Below are 26,510 nucleotides of genomic sequence, written 5' to 3' on the forward strand. Positions count from 1 at the left end.
AAAGTCAAGAATGTCAGTGGGCTTAGTTTAGAACGCCGCCTTAATTTATAGCACGCCGCACTGGATAAGGCTTGCTTCGAATCACATGGAGAGGCAGAAAGAGGAACACGTGGATGAGAGAACATATATAGTTAAATTTCGATTTAAAGCTTTCGTGACTGCAGGGATTCATCTTCTTGGTTCTTTCGGTAAAGTCACATAGAAGGGAAGTAATAAAATAATAAAAATAAAACATAATAAAATAATTCTCACGACGTTTCGGCCACAACGCAAGCAGCCGTCCTCAGGTGAAGAACGGCTGCTTGCATTGTGGCCGAAACGTCGTGAGAATTATTTTATTAAGTTTTATTATTATTATTTAATTACTTCCCTTTTACGTGACTTTACCGAAAGAACCAAGAAAAAAAACATACATAGTGTTAGGTTTTTTCGGTAAAGTCACGTAGATAAAAAATAAAATGAAAATTAATTTTTATTTTATTTTCACGTAGGTAAAAAATAAAATTAAAATTAATTGTAATTTTATTTTTTACCTACGTGACTTTACCGAAAAAACCTAAGAGTATGAATCCTTGCAGTCACGAAAGCTTAAAATCTAGAAAGAGCATACATAGGATATATAGCATACTTTAAAATGCAAAGCGAAGTGGGCATGGGCGGGACACGTGCATAGGTCGAAGGGCTGATGGACGATGGTCAAGCATAGCGATTGCACGGCAGTGAATTAATGTATCTTATGCTGAACTTCTTTCACACCGCACGTAGCCAACCGTGCTAATCGGAGGTGCGGGGGAAAGAAAACAAACCGAAACACAAAAAAGCAATTCTAAAGAAATTCGTTTTCAATGGAGATTAATTAAAAGTGCACAGCTCCAGTGACTTCCTAATATCGGAAGGAAGAGCGTTCCAGACGGCCGCAGAAGCACATCTGAAAGCGTCGGGAGATGATGCAGTGAGACCGTCGTTGTTTGACGGTTTGCCGAAAGCTGCCGCCGCCGCTGCCGCCGCCGCCGCCGCCGCCGCTGCCGCTGCTGCAAGGCTGGCCGGAGTTCGTGTGATGGTTCATAGCTCCGTGACGAGATCAGGAAGGCATTATCGTGATTCATTTGTGGCAATCACTGTGTGTGTAATGAGTGGGACGACCTTATAATGTTGTTTACAGATTTGCGCAACTTGCGAGTAGTTTTTAATAAAGACGGCGGTGGTGGTGGCGGGGATTTTTGTCTTTGTGCTGTTCCAAAGCTCGCCCAGCAGATGACCTCACAGCTATGCTAGTTCAGCATTGGTATTTTAGGGAGGCAGTTTTTTGGAGGGAGGCATTTAACGGTTTTTTTTAATTAAATATAAATGATGGGATTGCTTCAAGTTTGATTTTCATAAGTTGGGATAATTTAGATATAATTTTTTTTAAAAATTTCAGATTTCATTTTGGAGTTTTGTATTCAGATTTACCGTATATAATTTGAATAACTCCCATTGCTTTTCATTCAATGTAATAATATTGATAACTATTTCAAGTTACATTTATATATTTGTAAAGTTCCATGTGTAAAACAATAACATTGATGTAAATATTTGTATCTGTCAATTTTTAAAAATAAAAATTGACGTCACATTCCTTCAACATGACATCATGCAATGGCGCCTTTGGCGATGAATACCAAAAACACGGATAACCTGACGATAATAGGATTATTTTTCCGCGGGACTCCGCAATATATATTAGGCAGATAATGAATCCTAGAGCTTCTGCGGCGAACAGTAGTCACGGGTAACCGCTTGTGGAGTGTGTGATATGGTAGATTACAAAAAGCAGACGAGGCCCACTGCTAGTTAATTAGTGTGTCAAGACGTTGATCTTTTTTTTTACCTGGTCCCATGGTGTATTTTGATTTAAAGCTTTCGTAACTGCAGGGATTCATCTTCTTGATTCTTTCGGTAAAGTCACGTAGAAGGGAAGTAATAAAATAATAAAAATAAAATTAAAACATAATAAAATAAAAAATAATATTATAAAATAATATAATAATATTTTTATGTTTTAATTTTATTATTTTATTACTTCCCTTCTACGTGACTTTACCATGCACGCTGGACTTGCAATCCAGAGGTCACCGGTTCAATGTAATATCCCAGCACGGGAGCTGAAACACTGGTGGAAGATTCTTAATGTTATTAAATCGCCACCCTCCGCGTCCCCCACACCTCGCCCCCCACACTCCACCTCTGTCGACCCAGCAGTATTCATGGGCGGCTAGTCGATCGGTAGTAGGTCACGTGCGGTGGGGTAAAGTGTGGGTACTCCTACCTCTTCCAAGACGTCTGGCGAAGAGTAGGCCAACCATACCAACAAGGGCATCTCTTAAATCTTCCTCGAAGTTGAGGGGCCATTTCCGCCAGCAGTGGCACGAGCGAAGCAATTTCAGGCCTGTACCTTTATCTCAACCACCTTCCTCTGCACCATTGGAACCTCATTTGCCAATTTTGTTGCCAGATAGAAGGGTAAAAAACCAATTATCACCCTCCTCTGGTTGTCATCTTCAGATTTTAGGTAGCGCTTGCTGTGAGCGCCACTCCCACTGTGACCCAAATGAGTAAATGCTTTATTACGCATTCTAAACAAAACATTTATTTTAGTTTTACCTGGCAAGGCCCACTGAGCTGTATAGCTCTTTTTTCAGAAGCCACCTGGCCACAAATGATAGCTCAACGAAGTGGCTTACCACGTGGAAATGTATCGCAGGCAAAAACTCTAAACTCGCGTTTCTAATTATAGAGGGAATAACAGGAGGACCCAGAGAAAAACAATCCACGCGACCACGTGGCGAATATGCAAACACCAAATATACAGGTGTCACGGTCGTGATCGAACCGATGACTTGTTGTAGAGCAGGCAAAGAAGATACCATCTCCCCACTGAGGCATCACCATTCGTTCCATGGCTCGCTCCACGCTCACAGTCTCGGAACAACCCGAGCCGTAATCGCATTTACTTGTTAGGAATTGCTTCACTGTTCGACCTTTCACTGGGGCAGTCGATGCGAAATATTAAAAAGGAGGGAACACATGATAAATAATAATGAAGCGTATTACACTTATTATTTCCGTACACGTTTAAAAAATACACGATGCATAAATTGTTCTGAAATGCATTTATTTTAGAGTGGCTGTTAATGGACATACTGTAATTGGTGATCCTTCTAAAAAGGCTGGAAAGGGAATACAAATGTGGCAGGGAGATAAAAACGCGAAAGTCGGCCATGTGTGCGACAGAGATAAATTGCAGTTGAACACAGTCTGGGGGCTATCGCACGGGCACGGAGAGGCCTCCATTAGGAAGACGAGGTTGAAAATAATCGCCACCGATTTCAGTATTCATAACCTAAACAAATTATTTGTCGATGCCCAATTATGAGTGGTGCACAAGAACAAACAATAAACAATCGAATCTCATCGCTATTTACAGAGCACCTTCACTCAACGCACTCGACATAGCTTACAATACGGTGACAGAATAGAATGGTTTAGATGGCAGGGGCGTGCTGCAAGGAGTAAGGAATGAGTGACAGCGATAGAGGGGTACTTATGGATAACGAAAGGTTTAGGGGGAGAGACGGGATGGAGTTAAGGGGCGAGGGGAGGGAAGAGGAAGCGAATGCGCAATAGAGAAGAAGTGAGGCTTTAAGGGAGGAATAGCAGGAGGTGAAGGAGGGTGACTGTTTAATGTGCAGGGGCAGTGTTGAGCGTATGGGCAGAGTTGACTCTTTGGGTAGTGTTGAGTCATGGACAGTGCTGAGTCTAGGGATAGTGTGAGTGTATGGGCAGTGTTGAGTCTATGGGCAGTGCTGAGAATATGGTGCAGTGCTGAGGCTAGGGATAGTGTGAGTGTATGGGCAGTGCTGGGTCTATTGGCAGTGCTGAGTCGATGGGCAGTGTTAAGTCTATGGGCAGTGTTGAGTCTATGGGTCTCAGTGCTGAGTCTATGAGTCTGAGTGTTGAGTCTATGGGCAGTGCTGAGTCTATGAGCAGTGCTGAGTCTATGGGTCTCATTTTTGAGTCTATGGGCAGTGCTGAGTCTATGGGCAGTGTTGAGTATGTGGAGAGTGTTGAGTCTATGGGCAGTGTTGAGTCTATGGGCAGTGCTGAGTCTAAGGGCAGTGTTGAGTCTATGGAGAGTGTTGAGTCTATGGACAGTGCTGAATCTATGGGCAGTGTTGAGTCTATGGGCAGTGTTGAGTCTATGGGCAGTGCTGAGTCTATGGGCAGTGTTGAGTCTATGGGCAGTGCTGAATCTATGGGCAGTGTTGAGTCTATGGGCAGTGTTACTTCTATGAGCAGTGTTGAGTCTATGGAGAGTGTTGAGTCTATGGGCAGTGTTGAGTCTATGGGCAGTGCTGAGTCTATGGGCAGTTTTGAGTCTATGGAGAGTGTTGAGTCTATGGACAGTGCTGAATCTATGGGCAGTGTTGAGTCTATGGGCAGTGTTGAGTCTATGGGCAGTGCTGAGTCTATGGGCAGTGTTGAGTCTATGAAGAGTGTTGAGTCTATGGGCAGTGCTGAGTCTATGGGTCTCAGTGTTGAGTCTATCGGTCTCAGTGCTGAGTCTATGGGTAGTGCTGAGTCGATGGGCAGTGTTGAGTCTATGGACAGTGCTGAATCTATGGGCAGTGTTGAGTCTATGGGCAGTGTTGAGTCTATGGGCAGTGCTGAGTCTATGGGCAGTGTTGAGTCTATGAAGAGTGTTGAGTTTATGGGCAGTTCTGAGTCTATGGGTTTCAGTGTTGAGTCTATGAGAAGTGTTTCGTCTATGGGTCTCAGTGCTGAGTCTGGGAGTAGTGTGAGTCTATGGGCAGTGCTGAGTCTGTGGTTAGTGTTGAGTCTATGGGCAGTGTTGAGTCTATGAGTAGTGTTGAGTCTATGGGCAGTGCTGAGTCTATGGGCAGTGTTGAGTCTATGGGCAGTGTTGAGTCTATGGGCAGTGCTGAGTCTATGGGCAGTGCTGAGTCTATGGGCATTGTTGAGTCTATGCGCAGTGTTGAGTCTATGGGCAGTGTTGAGTCTATGGGCAGTGTTGAATCTATGGGCAGTGCTGAGTCTATGGGTCTCAGTGTTGAGTCTATGGGAAGTGGTGAGTCTATGGGTCTCAGTGCTGAGTCTATGGGCAGTGCTGAGTCTATGGGCAGTGTTGAGTCTATGGGCAGTGTTGAGTCTCTGGGTCTCTGTGCTGAGTCTATGGGCAGTGTTGAGTCTATGGGTCTCAGTGCTGAGTCTATGGGCAGTGTTGAGTCTATGGGTCTCAGTGCCGAGTCTATGGACAGTGCTGAGTCTATGGGCAGTGCTGAGTCTATGGGCAGTGTTGAGTCTATGGGTCTCAGTGCTGAGTCTATGGGCAGTGCTGAGTCTATGGGCAGTGTTGAGTCTATGGGCAGTGTTGAGTCTATGGGCCTCAGTGTTGAGTCTATGGGCAGTGTTGAGTCTATGGGCAGTGTTGAGTCTATGGGTCTCAGTACTGAGTCTATGGGCAGTGCTGAGTCTATGGGCAGTGCTGAGTCTATGGGCAGTGTTGAGTCTCTGGGTCTCAGTGCTGAGTCTATGGGCAGTGTTGAGTCTATGGGTCTCAGTGCCGAGTCTATGGAGAGTGCTGAGTCTATGGGCAGTGCTGAGTCTATGGGCAGTGTTGAGTCTATGGGTCTCAGTGCTGAGTCTATGGGCAGTGCTGAGTCTATGGGCAGTGTTGAGTCTATGGGCAGTGTTGAGTCCTATGGGGTTCAGTGTTGAGTCTATGGGCAGTGCTGAGTCTATGGGCAGTGTTGAGTCTATGGGTCTCAGTGCTGAGTCTATGGGCAGTGTTGAGTCTATGGGCAGTGCTGAGTCTATGGACAGTGTTGCGTCTATGGGCAGTGCTGAGTCTATGGGCAGTGCTGAGTCTATGGGCAGTGCTGAGTCTATGAGTCTCAGTGTTGCGTCTATGAGTCTCAGTGCTGCTCACTGTGCAGGGGAAGTTGATTCCAGTGGAGGGGTGAAATGAGGGAGAAGGACCGACAACTGGATTGGTGAATTTTGCCGTGTCATTCGTATTCGTCTTTCAGAGTGTGTCCTGTTTAGAGCTGTTGTCGCCTTTGTGATTTGCAGGGAGCAAAGGGGGTTACGTAACAACAGCACCAAAGGGAAATACATCATCGAGAATGTAATGGCCCCGGATGCATGCATCCAGTCAAAGCATTACTTGTGCATGTTGCTAATGGACCTGACCTTCAATGCTCCATAAGTACCAGACATACATTCTGCAACAATAAAAGTAATCTAAAATGTATAACCAATATCAGGAATAAATTGTAGTAAGGGCTATTATAATACAGTTAGCGGTGGCAAGCTTCGTCCGCTTCAAGTCAACTTCAGCATCATCGCCATCAGCAGTCATGGTCAATCCACTGCTGAATGAGCTTATTTAAGTTCTGCGTCTACCCTCGGCGGAGGTGCTTTGGAAAACGACTCATCCTTTAGCTGCCACTCCGTAATTATCATTGACCACAGTGATTGATTGTTCTGCCGAAATATACTTTAAACAACTAAACTTTTTGTTTTTCTAAATTAGAAGTTTTCTTGACTGCAAGGATCCATACTCTTTGTTTTTTTCGGTAAAGTCACGTAGGTAAAAAATAAAATAAAGGAAAAATGAAAAACAAAGAGTACAGACAATTAATATTTTATTTACCAGATAAGTACCACTGAGCTGTATAGGGGCCGCACCGGGTGACACCATCAGAGGCGGGTGACACCAAAACGTCTGTCTATAACAATTTTTGTGCAGTGTTTCAGCAGAAATGTTTTTTTTTATAACAACAAAATTTTGTTTCCATAAGCCCAGCTTACATGTGCTGTATCAATATACCTACAAGGCTAAAGCTCGTTGCTAATGTACTTTTTGAACCTTCTAATGCGCTCCGGTCAGAGCCGTCATTGTTACCCAACTGCACTGACGCTTCGTGTCACGTGGTTTCGTCTGCACGCGCCGCAAGCACGCGCCGTTATTTTCGTCGCTGCTGGCGTTTTTATAGTCGCCGATGTTGTCAAATTTCCTGGTGTTTCAGCTACAATATTGTGGTGATTAGTATTTGTGAACCTATATCAGTAACTTTTTTTAAGAATGAAGTAGAATATTCTTGGCTCTTTCGGTACAGTCACGTAGAAGGGAAATAATAAAATAATATAAATATAAAACAATAAAAATAATATAAATATAAAACAATAAAAATTATTTGTGAGAATTTTCATTGTTTTATATTTATATTATTTCATTATTTCCCTTCTACGCGACTTTACCGAAAGAACCAAGAATATGAATCCCTGCAGTCACGAAAGCTTTAAATAAAATTTTTATGAAGTAGTAATTAAAGGAAATATTGTAATTTAAAGGTGTCATTTTAATTTTGCTAGTTGTTTACGTCACTACTATTGCCATTACATTCAGTGATATACAGGGATTACGATTTACGAGTAACATTAGTACAAAAAAAACATTACTAAGGGTTTTCTATGGTCTGGTACGGGCAGAGGTCCATGATGGGTGACACCAACCCGCGTGACGCCACTGATAGCGGCCAATCACTCTCAACGCGGAGGACCCGGAGAAAAAGTCACGTGAGCACGAGGAACACATTCCTGCGGAGGGAGCTGGTAGGAACGTTGGGTTGCTCGGTCAATGGCCAGGGTCAACGGCGGCGTGGTGTATTCCGCAAATATGCCCGACTGTGAGGGCGGGGACAAGCCGGCGTGAGTAGGTTAAACGTTGAGTTTTATATTGGCACCACGGGGTGACCAGCCACTCCTCACCCAGCCCCACCCCTCCCACCCCCCACCCAGCCCCACCCTCCCCACCCAGCCCTTCCCCACCCTCCCCTCCCCACCCAGCCCCTCCCTACCCACCCAGCCCCTCCCTACCCACCCAGCCCCATTCTCCCCACCCTCCCCTCTCCACCCAACCCCACCCTCCCCACCCAGCCTCTCCCCACCCTCCCCACCCAGCCCCTTCCTCCCCACCCAGCCCCTCCCTGCACGACGGACACAATAATCCAGGTCCTTGAACATTTTGAATCAACGTGCGTTTCGAGTATTGGCTGCTAGAAATTTTCATGTGATTCGTCACTTCATTTGCCGATCATTTGCGGCCAGGTCACTTTTGAAAACAAACTATATAGCTCAGTGGGCCTTACCTGAAGTGAAATAAAGTGTTCCGCACACACACACACACACGCGTGCCTGCCTGTCCACCGTGCATTGGTAATGTGATCTGCTCACGACCACCACGGCTCAGCCTTTGAGAGGAATGAACTTTAAACAATTTTCTTTGATGCGCTTAAGCGTGGCGGGATCGATGGTGCGGTCAATGGTTTGCACGCAGCCTCGTGCCCTTCCCGGTCAGCAATCGGGCACTTTTCAAGCAATAACGACTCCCTTCACACGGCCCTGCCGCTACCACAACAACAATAGCCGCATTCTGCCCACATATGGTGAAACCTGGATGCAAGGATATTATACCTGATGGGTTTGCATCGTTTCTTCCTACCACTTTGAGTGTGGCGTCTGTTGTTAATTGACCTAGGCATGTTTGGTATCATTTGTAAAATATTAATAAGCTAAAGGTGCAGCCCTGAAATTGATGTTGGCAAAAAGGGTCTCCAGACGATGGAGCTACAGGCAGCGACTTTCAGATTAGAGATTGACAAGAAGCGTATCGCCAAAGTGCACAATATCACTTTCAAGCGGTGCCCTCTCTACAAGTATTATGGTGTTTAATGTTAAAATAACAAATAAATTGATTTACATTTTTTAATGATGTGCTTTCTTTTCTCATACTGTTCACTCTAAGCATGTTTTTGTATTGTATGTCCTTGTAACTTTCTGACCCGCCCCCACTGAACATCTGTGCAAAAGAGCTTAATAGCTCATCGGATTCTTCCAGAATGAATGAAGATACTGATTCTGATGATGGAAATGGCATAGAGACTCGCTTTCATGAATACCGATGAATCATTATTAACGATAATAGAGTTTTTTTTGGGTTAGATCGCGTGAAAATAATTGTGTCGTTAAACCCGCAATCACACGACATACACGAAAACAAAACATGCCAATTAAACCTTACAAATTGGGTGTGTCGGGTGGTGGCGAGTTTAACGACACATTTATATTTACGTGATCTAACCCAAAACACCTCCACTATGGATAATATTGGTCACGGAAGCCTATACGTGTTAAACTGAATATTTTTTTAATGCCACCTATTTACCCAGCAAACGACTCACTGAGTCCAAAGACAATTTTTCACGAGCATCCTGAATTGTGATATCTATAAAAAAAAATTACCACCTCTTTATAACGAGCGTTTGACGAGTGCGAGGAATTCGCTTTGCCGTACTCAGCGGCGGACAGGAATCGAAACCACGTGACCTTTGTCATCGTGCAACGCGCCATAACAACTGCGCCACCGCTCACACCGCACACTCGTCTCACGTTTACATTTGAAACACGACACGCGTTTGCAAGCGCCTGTTTGTTGGTTCTGTTTGGACGAGCACCTGTCCCCGTTTACGTGCACTGGGGGCTCTCTGACGAATGCGCTTCCAAGAGGACACCGAGCTCCGTGCGGCTGACAACGGTGGAGTTGCTCAAAGAAAAATGATCGCTGCGTCTCCGCTGCGCGTCTAGGAACCGGGCTAATTGGGTTCACTGCCAGCGATGAAAAGGGCCTCGATTCGCGCACATCCCAGCATTGTGGCGGCACTTTTTTTTCTTTTGGCGTCAAATATTTTTTCCTACTTCACATCCGCCCCGCACGTCACACATCGCAACATCCTGACGTTCTGGACGTAATTGCCGGGCACGTCGACGGTATCAGAGGCACACCAGACTCATCAGAGCAGGCTGGGGCGAGGAAAGGGATGCTCCTTGGGCAAGGTGGGAGGGAGCATTGGCCAGGTCATTGCCCTTCTGGGCTCAGGTATTTAAGACCGGTCTAAGGTTTAGGCCAAGTCTAAACCTTCCTTGTCTCTGAGCTTAGAGCTCAGATTGCTCCAGTGCTGGGATTGGGCCCTCGTGAATTAAGTCGTTATGGGGGGGGAGGGGTTCGTGATTTTTCCCGTGGTGGATCTTTTAATTAAAACAAAGCCCTCAGCTATTTGCGTTGAATGCAATTGTCATAAAGTGATCTACACGTAACCCACCGCATTGCCCCCCCCCCCCCCCCCCCGTTAAATAAATCCCACGCTGTTGCTACGCATCACCCACCTCCTGTCATCGTATACACGCTTTCTGTTGCCGGGGTTTCCAATTGAGGTCTTTGTGTGAATAAGTGGCAATTTGTTCGATTAAAAAATGCTGCTTACATAATTGCACACAGATGGTGATCAGATGTTATGCATCCGTCGTGTTTTCGTCGAGTATGTTGTATTGAGTGCACAGTGAATGATTGTCCATCAATAAAACGTCTCCCCTCTCTCTCTCTCTGTCACTCCGTAAGGATTCGGTGCGATAGGAGCTGGCACATACTAAGTGGATTGTGGGATAACGTGCCAATTAAACAAGGCGATTGCATAATTCGCTTTCATTGGCAGTTTAACGATGTTGCTGCAACTCAAATGTTGGCATCTCGTGTGGTACCAGAAATGTTTTAAAATTATACTTTTGATCGCATTAACTATCTCTGTGTCTCACCTCTTCCACTAGTATTCATGTGGTGATCGCTTCAGCTAGACCGACGTTTGATGTGGTGCTTCTCAAGTAGACTTTCTTGAATATCCGTGTGACAATGAACAGTTGGTGCATTGAGTGTGCTTCTTGCTGTTCAAAAAGTCTGCTCATTCCAGTAATAGTGTTCTCTCTACACGCATCTCTCTCCTCTTTGCAAAAAAAAAAGAAACGTTCAAAGGAATACTTAATAAACTGGCTCCCAGTCCGTCCTCGAATCACACTCCAACAGCCAAGACATTCTGTTCAATCTCGCAGTCAACCGTAGCTCAGTGGGAGGTCGCCAATTGTGATTTCCTGTCGCATTGTCTGAAACTGCCTTCCCGCGGCCGTCCGTGCTGTCCACTCACTGCCTCCGTTCATGTCCCAGGCTCCAGGCCTTACTCCTACCCCCTTGCTTTTCATGGAACTGTCAGTCTCGTTTAGCATTCTATTCGTGAATCGGCACTATGATGGCTTTTCTCCCAGTCTGCCAATAATAATAGCCTCAAGAATAGATTCTCTATTATATATAAAAGAGGAGTGCTGCAAAATAATGCTACATCCGATAAATGCCATCCTATTATATATTTAAAAAAAAAAACATTTCAAGAACCCAGAACACGGACATCACAGAGGGAGACACTAACGACGGACACGTGGTCGAATCCGGACAAATACACCCTCAAATGTGGAGGGGGGGGGGGGGTGCCGTGTCTGGAGGCACTTGGGTTCACTGCCTCGCCACCACACTAGGGGCAGCAGATTGACGAGATCAAGTAATAACAGGACCCTGCGGGGTGGGCTGGTAGGAATAATACTTAGTACCGGTACAGAGATATCGACCAGGTATAGAACAGAGATATCGACCAGGTATAGAGGAGTTAAAGAAAAACATACTGTATTCTAGTGTAACGTTAATTAAAAGTGTTTGTTTTGACAAGAAACGCTGTGAGATTTAAAGACTCGTAGTCTTTCATTTTCATTTCCAACACCACCCTCAACACCACCCCTCCCACGGACGGACGGACGGACGGACGGACGGACGGACGGACGGACGGACGGACGGACGGACGGACGATATAATCTATTGGTGGTCTGGTCCACTTCGTTCCTACCAGTATAACCAAACAAGAAATAAAGTAACATAAGGGGCAATCTTCTTGGCTCTTTCGGTAAAGTCAAGTAGAAGGGAAGTAATACAATAATAAAAATAAAACATAATAAAATAATTCTCACGAGGTTTCGGTCCCACAACGCAAGCAGCCATCCTCAGGTGAAAACCAGGTCTGTCGGGGAGACAGCATCTGAATGAAACAGACCTGGTCTTCACCTGAAGACGGCTGCTTGCGTTGTGGCCGAAACGTCGTGAGCATAATTTTACTGTTTTATTTTTATTATTGTATTACTTCCCTTCTACGTGATTTTACCGAAAGAACCAAGAAGATGAATCCCTGCAGTCACGAAAGCTTTAAATGGAAATATAAGGGGCAATGTCTGGGTTTATCCTCATTATTTGCCCCGAGAAGCAACGGTGAGCAAGGTGCCTACCGCGATGTTTCAGTATCGGGAGTCAATGCCCTCACCCCAGGCCCCCACCGTTCCGATTATTCACGCTGGGTTGAGTATAAACTGGGTTGGGGGAGGGGCGACACGTAGCAGAGGTCGCAACCGGGTACCCGATACCCGTACCCTACCCGATACCCGGCTACCCGTACCCGGCCAGGTACGGGTACGGGTAGCCGTTTGCGACCCTGGTGCGGCCGGGTACGGCTAGGCCGTGAGTCACTGGTGAGTAACCGTTTGTCACTCATTTCGGGTAGGTTACGGGTACGGGTAGGGAACGGGTACCCATTTGCGACCCTGGTGCGGCCGGGTACGGGTACGGATAAGGAATCAAAACCCGTTTGCGACCTCTGCCACATAGCCTCAATCTCCAATTATTTTCCTTTACGCTTATGGCTGAGGTACTCCATTTCCGCCAAGGCAAGGAGAGTTCTGTGTCAGAGTCCCCAAGAGGGGTAATTACTGACAGTTCTAATCAGGAACGAGCTGTAAAAAAAACAAGGGACGGATCGCAGTATACAGAACATTTCAGAATTTTTATTTTTTTACGGTCGTAATCCGATGCGTTGTTAAGCTCGTTTTTACAGATGTCCGGTAGTTTTTTTTTACGGATGTCCAGTAGTTTTCACAGACGTGGCCGTTTAAAATTTTCGGCACAATTCCGGTTGTAAATAAATAGTTAAAGTCATTAAATGTATAGGAGGGGATGGTGTCACGGCCTAACGGTTTGGCGCACTGGACTTGCAATTCGGAGGTTGTCGGTTCAAAATCCCGGTGTGGTAGTTGGTGCAAGTCGATGAAATCCCCGCATCCCCAAAGGTGTAAGTTGGTGCTTCACATTTTATCGATTGGCAGTCACGTGTCGTGGAGTAAAATGCGAGTATCCCCGATCTCTTCCACGATGTCTGGCCTGCGTGGAAGAGTAGACCAAATACCCTTTGGATGGGATCTCTAAAGCTTTCTCTCTCTGTATGTACGTTGAACTTTCGCACCGTTACGTAGCCAACCGTGCCAATCGGAGGTGTGGGGGAAGGACAACGCAACTAATGACCTTGCTGCCAGCAGTTGGCTTGAGCAGGCAATTGCACAGCGGCACCTTTACACGTGTACCTTTACTCAACGTATACAAGTCTTCCTTGAATTCAAATCAGCTGAGTTTTACTCATTCTAAATGCAAACACAGTGAATCATGCTCTCTCCAGAGTCCACGCAATGCCAGGAGGAGATCAGAAAGAGGGCAATGCCATCTACTTCGCAGTAAGCAAATCCCTGGTCTCGTGTTCCCGATGCTTGTGTGTGTGTGTACTTGTGTATCGCTGAGTCGGCACCACTAAGCCTTGATGGGAGATAGGGTCAGCATTTGCCCGTCGCCGTTGTAATTCCTTCCATTACCTTCAATGCTAAAATCATCCGTATTTTTTCGAAGGGCATGCATCCACATATTTGTATGACGGCGCGCAATAGAAATTAATAATGTATACAACGAGGTAAAGGTAGGTACAGATACGACCTTGCCTGGGCTTGCTCTCACCACTCCGAGCGGAAGAGTATACATTACATGGAGGTCTAGAAAGCCCCTGCAGAGGGGAGTATGGTCTCCTCTTCCAGAATATGAATTAGAATATGTATTTACACCCGAGGAATCCGATGAGCTATGAAGCTCTTTTTCACTGGCCATACGTGGTTTTTTCATTTTAAAGAGGCGGGAGGGCCCACACTCTATCCCACCGCACACGACCTCAGTATGGCGTGCCCATTTATACTGCCGGGTGGACAGAGGCAGTTGTGGTGGTGGTGGTTGTGGTCGTGGTTGTGGTGGTGGTTGTGGTGGTGGTTGTGGTGGTGGTGGTGGTTGTTGTGGTGGTTGTGGTGGTGGTGGTTGTTGTGGTGGTGGTTGTGGTGGTTGTGGTTGTTGTGGTGGTTGTGGTGGTGGTGGTTATGGTGGTGGTTGTGGTGGTAGTTGTGGTGGTGGTTGTGGTGGTTGTGGTTGTGGTGGTTGTGGTGGTTGTGGTGGTGGTTGTGGTGGTGGTGGTGGTTGTGGTGGTGGTTGTGGTGGTGGTGGTTGTTGTGGTGGTGGTTGTGGTGGTTGTGGTTGTTGTGGTGGTTGTGGTGGTAGTTGTGGTGGTGGTTGTGGTGATTGTGGTGGTTGTGGTTGTGGTGGTGGTTGTGGTGGTTGTGGTTGTTGTGGTGGTTGTGGTGGTGGTGGTGGTTGTGGTGGTGGTTGTGGTTGTGGTGGTTGTGGTGGTGGTAGTTGTTGTGGTGGTGGTTGTGGTGGTGGTTGTGGTGGTTGTGGTGGTGGTTGTGGTGGTTGTGGTGGTAGTTGTGGTGGTTGTGGTGGTGGTGGTTGTGGTTGTGGTGGTGGTAGGAATTTAAGACATCTGCCACCATCATTTCAAGTGCCGCGTTGAGGGAGGTTGAATCCATCCAGCGACCTCATGATCTCAAGTGCAGTGGGCTCCCCACTGCAAGCACGATAGCGTTCCCTGAATGCAAAGAGCCCTATTCAGGAAGCAACGCTTTACCCAGCCTCAACTCTCTTGCTGCGGGTTCCTTCAAGGAGATGTTTTTTTTTACCCTTCGATTATTATTTTATTACGAAAATAAAAACCTTGTTTGGTGTGTGCCTTCAAGAGTAAATCTAGGAAGCCATTTGCGAGTAAATATGTGTATAATATAGCTAGTGCACAATACTAGAGACTGACCCTTGCCATGGGAATGTGGAATCTACACATCTGTCGCTGGGCAATAAACAGAAATGAGCACAGTCCCATTTCAGTAAGAAAAAATATATTTTTGGAATCATCATTATAATCGTTGGCACATTGTTACGTTTATATATATAAAGCACGTGCTGTATACATTACGTACTGTATACATTACTATATATACAGCACAACATGGCATATCTGATCATCACTTATCTGCGCTGACGAATTAGCCTCGGTGTATCTGTCATTGTATAGAGACGTTCTCATATCTGCTCATACATCGGTCTCCACACCACTCTTTGCTCTCCTCTCCTTCAACGACTTCACCGGCTTTCTGTCTGTCACCGCTGCCTATTTAAATTACTCACCTTAGTATTCAAAGCTTTGCAATGACTGCCCCCCCCCCCCCCACGGCCCCCCTTACATGTCTTCTCTCATTTCCTTGTATGCCCCATCACTCCCACTCCGGTCACAAGCTGCCGATCTTCTTAATGCCCCTCCACCACCCAACGCCCAGTCTCGCTTTGGCTCCTTCTCTCTGCCTGCCCCCTTTACGTCGGCACCAACTCCCTCGATACAGCAAATCTGGCTGTGACGGTCCCACCTGATGACGGAGACTTGTGTTGCCTCCGGAACGTCGTGATTTTTATTATTTTATTTTTATAAATTTTAATTTCATTTTTTTACCTACGTGACTTTACCGAAACAACTAAGAGTAACAGGACCCTGCGGGGTGGGCTGGTAGGAATAATACTTAGTACCGGTACAGAGATATCGACCGGGTATAGAGGAGTTAAAGAAAAAATTACTGTATTCTAGTGTAACGTTAATTAAAAGTGTTTGTTTTGACAAGAAACGCTGTGAGATTTAAAGACTCGTAGTCTTTCATTTCCAACACCACCCTCAACACCACCCCTCCCACGGACGGACGGACGGACGGACGGACACATTAATCTATTGGTGGTCTGGTCCACTTCGTTCCTACCAGTATAAACCCCCTCTCCACATCCGACTCTCCCCCCTCTGCTTTCCTCTTTTCTCACTGCCCTCGGGCCGTCCCGTCTCTTTTCTCTACTCTGCCATTTCCCTTCATCTTCCGCCACCCCTGCCAGCACCGTCTAATAATCCTAAAGCCCCTCCACCTCGCTCCCTCCACCCCTGGTCACTACCCGATCCACATCCCTTATCTTGCCGTTTTGTGCCGTAGTCGAGAAGTATTGTCAAGCGCCTTGGTGAATGGCGCATTCTAAATCAAAAAAATAATATAATTGTATTCGCACACCTTTTTACATGAAAACAGGAATATAATAACACGAATGTATAGCCCTGTATCAATCCATGATTGGTTGGAGGTGCTCCTGTGCTGTGTAAGTCGCGGGGGAATTTTGACCATCCTTCAACACTGATGTTAGCCATGGCCAGGAATCAAACTCAGGTGGCAAGCTTCGTGGCACTCCACTGCACCACGGGGTGACTGTCCTCCCAGTATATACACAAATGCACACCTGTATTTCATTAAAAGAAATAAATATATTGTAAATGAAAAAACTACTTGAGTTCAGAACTGCAAAAAAGGTATATGAGGCCTCATGAGTCCAATGCCCTGAAGGGACTTTAAATAAAAAAAATCAGACATCCGCTCAGTGCTGCATTAATAATCTCAACAGCCGAGCTTAGGCTCTCTCATACGGCGGGGGTTAGTGGTGATCAACGTCCTTGTCGAGGTGATGGTGGTCGTGATGCTGTGGATATCTGCGGGAATTGGTCACGAATCAAATACAATCGCGTACATTTGGTATCAGTGCCATGCTTGTCGCACAATGCTGGCGCGAGAGCTCCGTGTGTTACACGGGCAGGGCATAGTCTGTGGGGGCATCACAGCAAGGGGGTGATGTCACGACGGTTATTTTATCAAATCGGGCGATACGCAGCAGGTGATTTCTCACATTTGGACAAGGGCGCGGGGAACACGTGACATACTCTCTTCTCTTTTTTCTGCTTTTGAACAACGTCGCGCGGGATCTTTAACATCCACAGCGCACCCACGGCATTAACCGGGGCGACCGCGGGGATCGTATCCACGAACCTCTTCCACAAGCAGGTGACCATGTTCTTAGGTTTTTTCGGTAAAGTCACGTAGGTAAAACATTAAAATTAATAAAAGTAAAATAAAATAAAAATCACGACGTTTCGGAGGCAACACAAGCTTCCGTCTTCAGGTGGAACCGTCACAGCCACGACAGCTGTATCAAGTAAATGAGAGATTGCAGGAGCTACCACTCCGTTTATATAATGGTTGGAGAGGGGGGGGGGGGGAGCGGCAAGTACAGCACACTTTTTATTCATATGGTAAGGTGAGGCTTAAGAGGGTGAGCCTTTGTTTATTTTATTTTACTTTTATTAATTTTAATGTTTTACCTACGTGACTTTACCGAAAAAACCTAAGAATATGAATCCTTGCAGTCACGAAAGCTTCAAATCTAGAAGCAGGTGACCGTTGCACCGCTCCACCACTCGGCCACGACAGATTGGGCAGCGTTTAGATGATGCGCTCCATGGATTACCTTTGGTGCCCACACACATTCTGTGGCTCAACTTGCTATCGTCAAATTCACATCGGTGGCCATGGGGGGGGGGGGGGGGGGCGGTGGACTGCGGGCACCGACATTGAGCCCTCCACATCTGGCCAGGGCTGCTCGCTGCGCCCGAGCGAGCGTAGCGCGTATCGAGAGGATTCCATTCGCCACGTGCTCCGCGTGACGTCACGAGCCGAGGCCGACGGCAGCGTTGCGTACGTGCCGGGAGGCTTGGCACAAATGCCCCCCCCCCCCAAAAAAAAAAACGGGGGAGAGAGTGAAACAAAAAAAATCAATGCCCAGGGACAGAAGCGGTTAGGGAGGCGGGGCAGTGGGGTAACGACGGTGGGGGAGGTGACGGTGAACGTACAGCGTTCGACGGTAGGAGACACCCCCCCCACACTCTCCCCCCCCTCCCCACCTCCTCTTCCCGCTCGCGATATTAGCGAGGGGTCTTTCGCACGGGGGTCCCACTCCGATATGGAGACATAGATGCGGCATGGTGACAGGATGCTCGTCGTATCACCCGACAGGGAAGGGGTTCCTTCTCTTCCCGATGTAAGTGTTTGCTGTCATTTATTTTTTTTTGGGGGGGGGAGGGGTTGCCTTTGGGGGGGGGCGGGGTGGTAAAATGCCTCGCGTTGTTTCAGCACCGCGGACAGCGGCACGGCACCGCGCAGATCGCGCGCGAAATTCTTGTGGTGATGCCCGTTCGATCTTACCTACTTAACTCGCATTTTGGTCTCCTTTCAATTACCGACCTTTTCTTTGACTGTTGGCCGTGAAGCAGAAATGGCCCTTGCATTGTGTGCCGTGTGAGGTGATGGAGGATGTTTTGAGTGCTTATTACTGGGGGGGGAGCAGCAGTGTGTAATAGAGGGTGTATTAACACACACACGTTGGGATAGACTAAATGTGTTTGATGCGTTTTTTTTAGAATACATTACATACTGCATAAATGCATAATTATAGACGGCTGTATATATAATGGATTAGGTTTTGCTGGCGTTGCTGTATGTAGCTACGCAACACGAATGATCAGCGAAGATGTGAAGGACATCCAGTGAATATGGAACGAGCATGTGCCGTATGAATATTGAATTGAAGAGACATTGGTGTTGTTTTACATACACACGATTACCTGTCTGTGAACACATACACGTGTGTACATGTACAACGATATACGTGCAATGCTTTAACCACTTTGCGGGTATGTTACGGCAAACGTAGTTTGTTGTCCTTCCCCAGCACGTCCGATTAGCACGGTTGGCTATGCACGGTGAGAAAGACGTTCAACATGCATGCGTATGGCCAGCATGTTTCATGCGTGTGTCTTTCGATGACGCGTAACTTCTGTCCTCGTGATTTTATTTCGTTGCAAGCTCGTTCGTCGACATGAACCCCAAAAACGTGAATTTCTCTTCGACGCGCTTCTATAGTGACACGTCAACGATGCGTGTGAGAATACAAGCCCTGCGTTGTAGGATACCAATGATGGAAACTCTGTCGTAAAGGTCCTGAATGAAATTAGATTTCGAGTGTCATCAGATTAATGTTACGTAAACAAATATTTAGAATCTCCAGCTCATCCGGATGCATCTCGCTATCTTAGGCGCATCACGCATTACCCACATGTTGTTTGAGCAATTGAAAACTGTAATTATTTCACCGTGTATCCATTCTCTGTGTTCGCTTAGCTAACATCTGCATGCAGCGGTTGATCATTTGTTTTAATGGCTCATGTTCTTCCCACATTATCTCTTTATGTTTGCACATCTGTCTCTGTGTCGTCTTCGTTTGGTGCTCGCTAACAGCAGTTGCCTCAACGTTCTCTGTGGCTCTATTGGAGGCTGTTTGTCTTCGTGGTCATGTGTGTGCGTTGGGGGAAGGGTGATGAATTGACTCGCATGCTGCAATATGATCCCAGCGACCAAAGTTGGATTTTGGATTGCGACGAACAACACTGCATTGTCCCCTCGTTATTCACAAGGGATACGTTCCGTAGATGCTCGTGAATAACAACTTTCGCGGATAATTATATTGGCCTACGAATATCGTACAGTCTGCAGATGCCTCTAAAGCTTCGAGAAGTCATCTCTATCTCTTTATCGCATTGCTTTATCTCTTATCACTTTATGTCATCACTTTCTCTCTCTCTGTCTTGATGCAGTCGTGCATAGTTCGCGTAAGTGCGATTCGTGGATAGCCAAATTCGCGGATAGCAAGTTCGTGAATAACGAGGGAATACTGGAGTGCCAATAATAATTGTAACCCCTAGGTCGCCTCAGCATGAAAGAGTTCACTGCGCTCAACACACATCACCACTGTTAAGACAAAGGTAGCCCATGGCCGCGGCGTGGCCTACATAACTCCAATTCCTCGGTACTTTATGAAATAAAAACAATTTAGGAATACCTCAACTGCGGTAGCAGTAGTAATGGTGAACGTTGCCAATTGTACTTTTGTTGTTGGTGGAAATGAAAGTAATGACGATGTGATTATGTGACTTTCTTGTGCTTAATAATACATCAACATCGCCGTTGCATAACGCGTGCAAATTGTGCCCCAGAGCTCATGCCCACCCGTAAACAAGTACTAATTAGGCCATCGCAGTATCAAGGTGCATTGACCTGTTTCAAATCGTTTCCCGAGTTTTAACTTGCGCTGTCAAAAACATACTGGCTGTGCCAGGAAACAAAGGCATTGGAGTAATTTAAAATTCGTTGGGTGTAAGAGCTTATCAATATTCATATATCTTTAGTAATTGTGCGCATACTGGAGGCATTTTTTCAGCTGTGTTGCCTTAGGAATAAACATTGGAAATGTGGCAAAAAAAATGCTCAGACTGCAGTAGTTATAGGAACGACGTTGTTAAATGCAGTCAATAGCGGTCATCCTATGGAGACTCTTAACCCTGTCGAATGGATGTTGAGGACCCCCACACTACCAATGCGTGAAGTTACACACCGTCACTTGTTGTTGGTGAACATTATTAGATCGATTAATGCATTCATATGCAAATATGCAAATATCCTGATTGCGTAGCCCCACTCGTTTTAGAGAACACGGCCCATTGAAGCAGACACTGTAGAGTTGCTGCTGAGATGCCTTCAAGTGATCCCTGCATTACATTACATTTCGAAATTTGCTAGGTTATTTAATTCAGTGTGTTTCTCTCCCTGTCCCCTCATTTGTCCAAGCTTCTGCAGCGTGCCACTCATTGACATGCTAATTTCTCTAACCCCTCCCTCTCTCCCCGCCCCCGCCTCCTCTCTCTATTTAAGGCCTCGACACAGAGGCGTGGTTTCTCTGTGTGCCTATGTATGTCTCTCTCTCTATGTATCTCTGTGATATCTGTCTCTACTTATATGTCTGTCTATATGTCTCTGGTTCTGTGTTTTATCTCTCTCTCAAATTTAGCATTCTCATGAAGAACGTAATCAACCAGGTAGGGTGTTGACTGTTATGTTATCCGACTCTCTATTGTATTACATTACATTTCTAAGTATACTAGATTTGTGTTTCTATTTCATTTATACCTGATGATGATTGCTTGTGTTGCAATCGAAACGTCGTATGTTAGTATTTAAATTATTATTTTCTCTTGATACGTGACTTTACCGAAAGAACCAAAGAGTAATTCCTGCAGTCACGAAAGCTCCAAATAAAGTATGATCTCTGATGCACAAAACGGAGCGTGCACGACAGACAAATTGGTGTTTTAATTCTCGCAGCTGGAATTCAGGAGAATGAAGTGTAGAAGAAAACATGTTTTATGTGACAGGACTTTTTTTTATCTGCAATTGGTGACCGCGGCTGAATATTGATTATTCAGCTACTGCCACGTGCATCCCATTTCAGATGTAAGGATCCACGTTTGCGTCCTCATCGCTTCGTGCATGCTGTACAGCTGTCATAAGTTGAGAAGAGGCGGTAATGTATAGAGGGAAGTGGAGAGACCACTGCAAGGATATATCGATGAAGGATGGAGTCAGTCCCAAATGGCCCTCAAGGTGGTGGCGTAGTGGTCAGCGTACTGTGCATAGAGCAGGGGAAATCTGAAATGAATTACTGGCTGCATTTTTCGATTTAAAGCTTTCGTGACTGCAGGGATTCATCTTCTTGGTTCTTTCGGTAAAGTCACGTAGAATGGAAATAATTAAATAATAAAAATAAACATAATAAAAATAATTCTCACGACGTTTCGGCCACAACGCAAGCATCCGTCCTCAGGTGAAGAACAGGTCTGTCTGTTCTTCACCTGAGGACGGCTGCTTGCGTTGTGGCCGAAACGTCGTGAGAATTACACAACGCAAGCAGTCGTCCTCAGGTGAAGAACAGACAGACCTGTTCTTCACCTGAGGACGGCTGCTTGCGTTGTGGCCGAAACGTCGTGAGAATTATTTTATAATGTTTTATTTTAATTTTTTTATTATTTCCATTCTACGTGACTTTACCGAAAGAACCAAGAAGATTACTGGCTGCAGTTCAGTGCTAAGCGATATCCGAACTTCTCCTCGGCCTGCCTATCGTCACCCCTAACCTGCGCGGTGAAGTATGGTCAAAACAAACCCCATGACCGACATGGCGCAGGGAGGCCATTCATCCAGCAGTGGATTGATAAATGAGTCGTCATTGTGTTGCATTATAATCGGTATCGTTATGAATTCTAGATTTTAAGCTTTCGTGACTGCAGGGATTCATATTCTTAGGTTTTTTCGGTAAAGTCACGTAGGTAAAAAATTTTAATTAATAAAAGTAAAATTAAAATAAAATAAAAATCACTGACGTTTCGGAGTAAACACAAGCCTCAGGTTTTTTAATTTTTATTTTATTTTTATTTTACTTTTATTAATTTAATTTTTTTACCGACGTGACTTTACCGAAAAAGCCTAAGAATATGAATCGTTATGATTGTTGTATTTGGCGTTTCTAATGGGTTTACGTGACGGATTCACGGAGGCATTAGAGCCCGCTACAATAGAAGAAGAAGCAAAATCATTAACCTGCGGCCTCTCTTCTTGGATCTTTCGGTAAAGTCACGTAGAAGGGAAATAATAAAATAATTAAAAAATAAACATAATAAAATAATTAATAATGTTTTGTTTTTATTATTTTATTATTTCCCTTCTACGTGACTTTACCGAAAGAACCAAGAAGATGAATCCCTGCAGTCACGAAAGCTTTAAATCGAAATTTCTGCGGCCTCTCATCACCAAAATTCGTTGCACTGCCCAGGGGGTGAGTGAATCATCGGGACTCGGAGTGATTATAACTGGAGTGATTCAACTTTACAGATGAGGTTTTTTTTGAGACAATAACTCTGACTCACGCATCTGAGCGTGAGTCGATGAATGTGCCCAATCTCATCAGATGCCAGTGTATAAGACGTACCCGAGCCATTGATACGCGGCAGGCTGGTAGAACGGCACGCAGAAACAACCCCGTTTGAAAAATAAAGAATATGCATTAGCACTTCTTGCAATAAAACAGGTGTTAAGGTGTTCAAACACCAAATAGATTCCTTTTGCATGGAATCAAGTCTGATTTAACCACACGGACTTGTGGTGAACATGCAAACAAACACGCTCTGATAATATATCTATCTTTTTAGCTTTCGTGACTGCAGGGATTCATATTCTTGGTTCTTTCGGTAAAGTCACGTAGAAGGGAAACAATAAAATAATAAAAATACAAATGCAATAAAATTCTCACGACGTTTCGACTGCACCACAAGCAATCATCATCAGCTTTGAAAAACACAGCAAAAAATTTAGATTTTTTTTAAACACCTGATCATGATTGCTTGTGTTGCAGTCGAAACCGAAAGAACCAAAGAATAATTCCTGCAGTCACGAAAGCTCCAAAATTAAGGTCGTGATAATTTTTATATTTTTTTATTTTTTTTTATTTTATTGTTTCCCTTCTACGTGACTTTACCGAAAGAACCAATAATATAATATATGCATTGTCTTTGAGAATGATTGGCCTACACCAGAGACAATCTTCCTTGTGGCCTAGTCTCACCGGTGTCACACCAGAGAAGGGCAGAAGGCGAGCAGTACAAGGACAATGCCCTATCAGAGCATGTATAACTCGGGGTGGGCAGCTACATCATGGGACCATTTTTTATTTTTAAACACCCGGTTTGTGTCACGACGCTTCTAAGCACCCACGTGTCAATGCTCCCCACCTTCACCAGCTTGCACTGACCAGCGTGGTGAAGTATGGCCAAACGATTCGCACAACCCACGTGGTATAGGGATGTTCTCATTCAGCTACCGTACCCTACAAACATAATGGATTGGTATTCTTAGGTTTATTTCGGTAAAGTCACGTAGATAAAAAGAATAAAATTAATAAAAGTAAAATAATACATTTTTATTCATATTTTTATTTTACTTTTATTAATTTAAATTAATTTTTATTTTTATCTACGTGACTTTACCGAAAAAAACCTAAGAATATGAATCCTTGCAGTCACGAAAGCTTCAAATCTAGAAATAATGGATTGGGTCGATGCCCTGAACGACGCGTCGGCGTGCACCAAAACGCACCTGCCGCATTCATCCGTGCTTGCCGGTTTCCAAGGCAGGACACTGGAGTGGTCTCGATGAGTACCGCAAACCCCCGGATCACACCGAATGTCAGTTTGTTGTCCTGCCCCCCCCCCCCCGCACCTCCGATTAGCATGGTTGGCTGCGTACGGTTCAAAAGAATTTCAACAACATGCATACATACATAATGGCAGTTGGTGGGATTCTGCCCCGGCAGATTTTGGAGGTCGCGTGAGCTCTGGCGAAATGCGGTTGTGGCATCAACGGCTTTTGGCCATGACACAATCTTGAACTTGTGTTTGTGCGGAGAGTGCATGGCTAATGGCTGGCTGGCCCCGCGCTCTGTGCTGCACCGTCACAGCTGGGGGCATTGTTACCGTGTTGGCCCAAGTGTCCCCCGATAAGTGTGCCGAGCACACGGTCATAAAGCGTCCTGCATGCCGTGCGAGAGAACACACGCCCAAGGCCACTGAATTTAATTTTCTAAATGTCACAGTGTTCTGCTGGAGGCTATAGTCTCTTAAGCACTGTGGCATTTAATGAAAACAAATCATAATAATTAACAGCTCTTTGTCGACTGCTCAACGTATAAATGAACTGCCACGAAATGGATTGACGATTTGACGCATTAATCGATTATTTATTTTCTCTTCTATGTGAAATCCACAGCAAGAACATTACCTTTTTTTTTCAATTTTTCTTGCTGTGGATTTCACACCTAATGATGATTGTTTGTGTTGCAGTCGAAACGTCGTATAATTTTTATCGTTTGATATTTGTATTATTTTATTATTTCCCTTCTACGTGACTTTACCGAAAGAACCAAAAACATGAATCCCTGCAGTCACGAAAGCTTTAAATCAAAATATATTGAACTTCTTTCGTACCATACTTAGTCAACCGTGCTCATTCAAGATGCGAGAAAAAGACAAAAAAAAGGAAGGACAACAAACTGTCTTGTTCTGTCCATCTCATTTGTTCCATTTTAATTTCCAGCCCTTTTTTTGTTCTTTAAATCCCCATGTCCAATGAAGGCCACTCCAGGCCATGTCGGTCACAGTGTTTTCGTGGCCAAACTTTACCGCACAGCTGAGTGCGGCTTTGTGAATGAGAGGGCCCATGACCAGTTCGGATATCGTTTTCAACTGATGTTTTCATAGTCAAAATATGTATTCATGCTGGAGAAATCCGATGAGCTATGAAGCTCTTTTTCACAGATGTCCACAGATATTCACCATGGCCAGCGATTCAGCTCAGTCTGCCAGATTGGAAGCGCAGTATGCCAACAACCGTGCCACTCATCCGCACACCGCCCTCCATCTCCAACTCCCATTTGCGATTTAGAACATTTTAATTCTTTATTTCTGTACTACAACTCTGATGTGACAGAATAAAAATGTGAAATGTTAACAAAATGTGTTCTATTATTACTGAGTGGTAAGGAAATGTTGGAGACACTTTGCACTGTAAGAATGGAAAATGATCATTTATTCCACAAGCTCAGGTCTGATAACCTTTTTATACAATTTTGAGAATCCTATGACAGTTTTTTTGGATGAACTGGATTGCTGTGTGCATTGTGTCTTTCATGAGATATGCAAGGTCTCCATAGAGGCACCATCCAACCTTAAATACTGGACTCATCATAATCAAGCAGAAGGCTAGGCCTCCAATACAAGTGCACACACATAGAGACAATACACAACAGCCAGTTGCACGCTGCACTTTCAACCTTGTGAAGCTGAGTTCAATTCCCAGACACGGCTTGCATCAGTGGCACGGGTTCTGGGTTCTCCCTACATTAACTTGACCAGCGCGGCGAAGTATGGTCAGACAACACCCAAGACCGCATAGTGGGGGGTGTGGAGGGGGGGGGGCAGGGCCTTCATCCAATATTTCATAAATTTGACGTAGTGTGGTTGGATATAAATAAGGCAAGGTGGACGCAGCGTGCCGAAATCATTCCCAGAGCAGCGTTTTGCACTGTTCTGGCCGAGAATCACTCACCGGTAATTTACCAACGATGCAAAGTCAACAATTGAACCCGGGCCTCTGGGATCGCGATGAAACGCGTTCGCCACTGTGGTGCCGCCATGCACGTGAACGTTCATGATATTCTCCATATGCGGAGGGGATTTTTGTTGTTAGATTAGGTAGCTAAATAGAATTGCCTGCTGTTGTATCACTTCATTGCCTCTCTGGGGATGTGGAATACAAGGCAGGGGCAGATCGTTAAGGAGTATCGCATCACGGCTGAGTTGCAAGACGGCATTCAGATATATCGGTGATATAAACAGATTCTTTTTTTTTTCAGGGGCACATGCTCAGCTAGGAAAGGCTAGAAGCAGGCGTCTCTGGTCCTTACGTAGCACTGGTTT

General features: G+C 45.2%; 1 protein-coding gene across 3 annotated transcripts in view; it reads left to right on the plus strand.

The window, feature by feature from the left end:
• The window catches only part of KCNT1 (potassium sodium-activated channel subfamily T member 1), a 255,503-nt gene that overhangs the window by 25,406 nt on the left and 203,587 nt on the right, over positions 1 to 26,510 (plus strand). The window contains exon 1 of one of the 3 annotated variants that reach the window (XM_061571566.1): positions 18,033 to 18,133. The exons of the other annotated variants lie outside the window; for them this stretch is intronic. Coding sequence (XP_061427550.1) covers positions 18,075 to 18,133 — 59 coding nt within the window. The 5' untranslated portion in view covers positions 18,033 to 18,074. Of the gene's footprint in view, positions 1 to 18,032; positions 18,134 to 26,510 lie in introns of those variants that run through there. 3 annotated transcript variants of the gene reach the window in all.

This window comes from Lethenteron reissneri, chromosome 48, assembly GCF_015708825.2.
Source record: "Lethenteron reissneri isolate LAM-NWPU_2019-01 chromosome 48, ASM1570882v1, whole genome shotgun sequence".
NCBI classification, from domain to species: Eukaryota; Metazoa; Chordata; class Hyperoartia; order Petromyzontiformes; family Petromyzontidae; genus Lethenteron; species Lethenteron reissneri.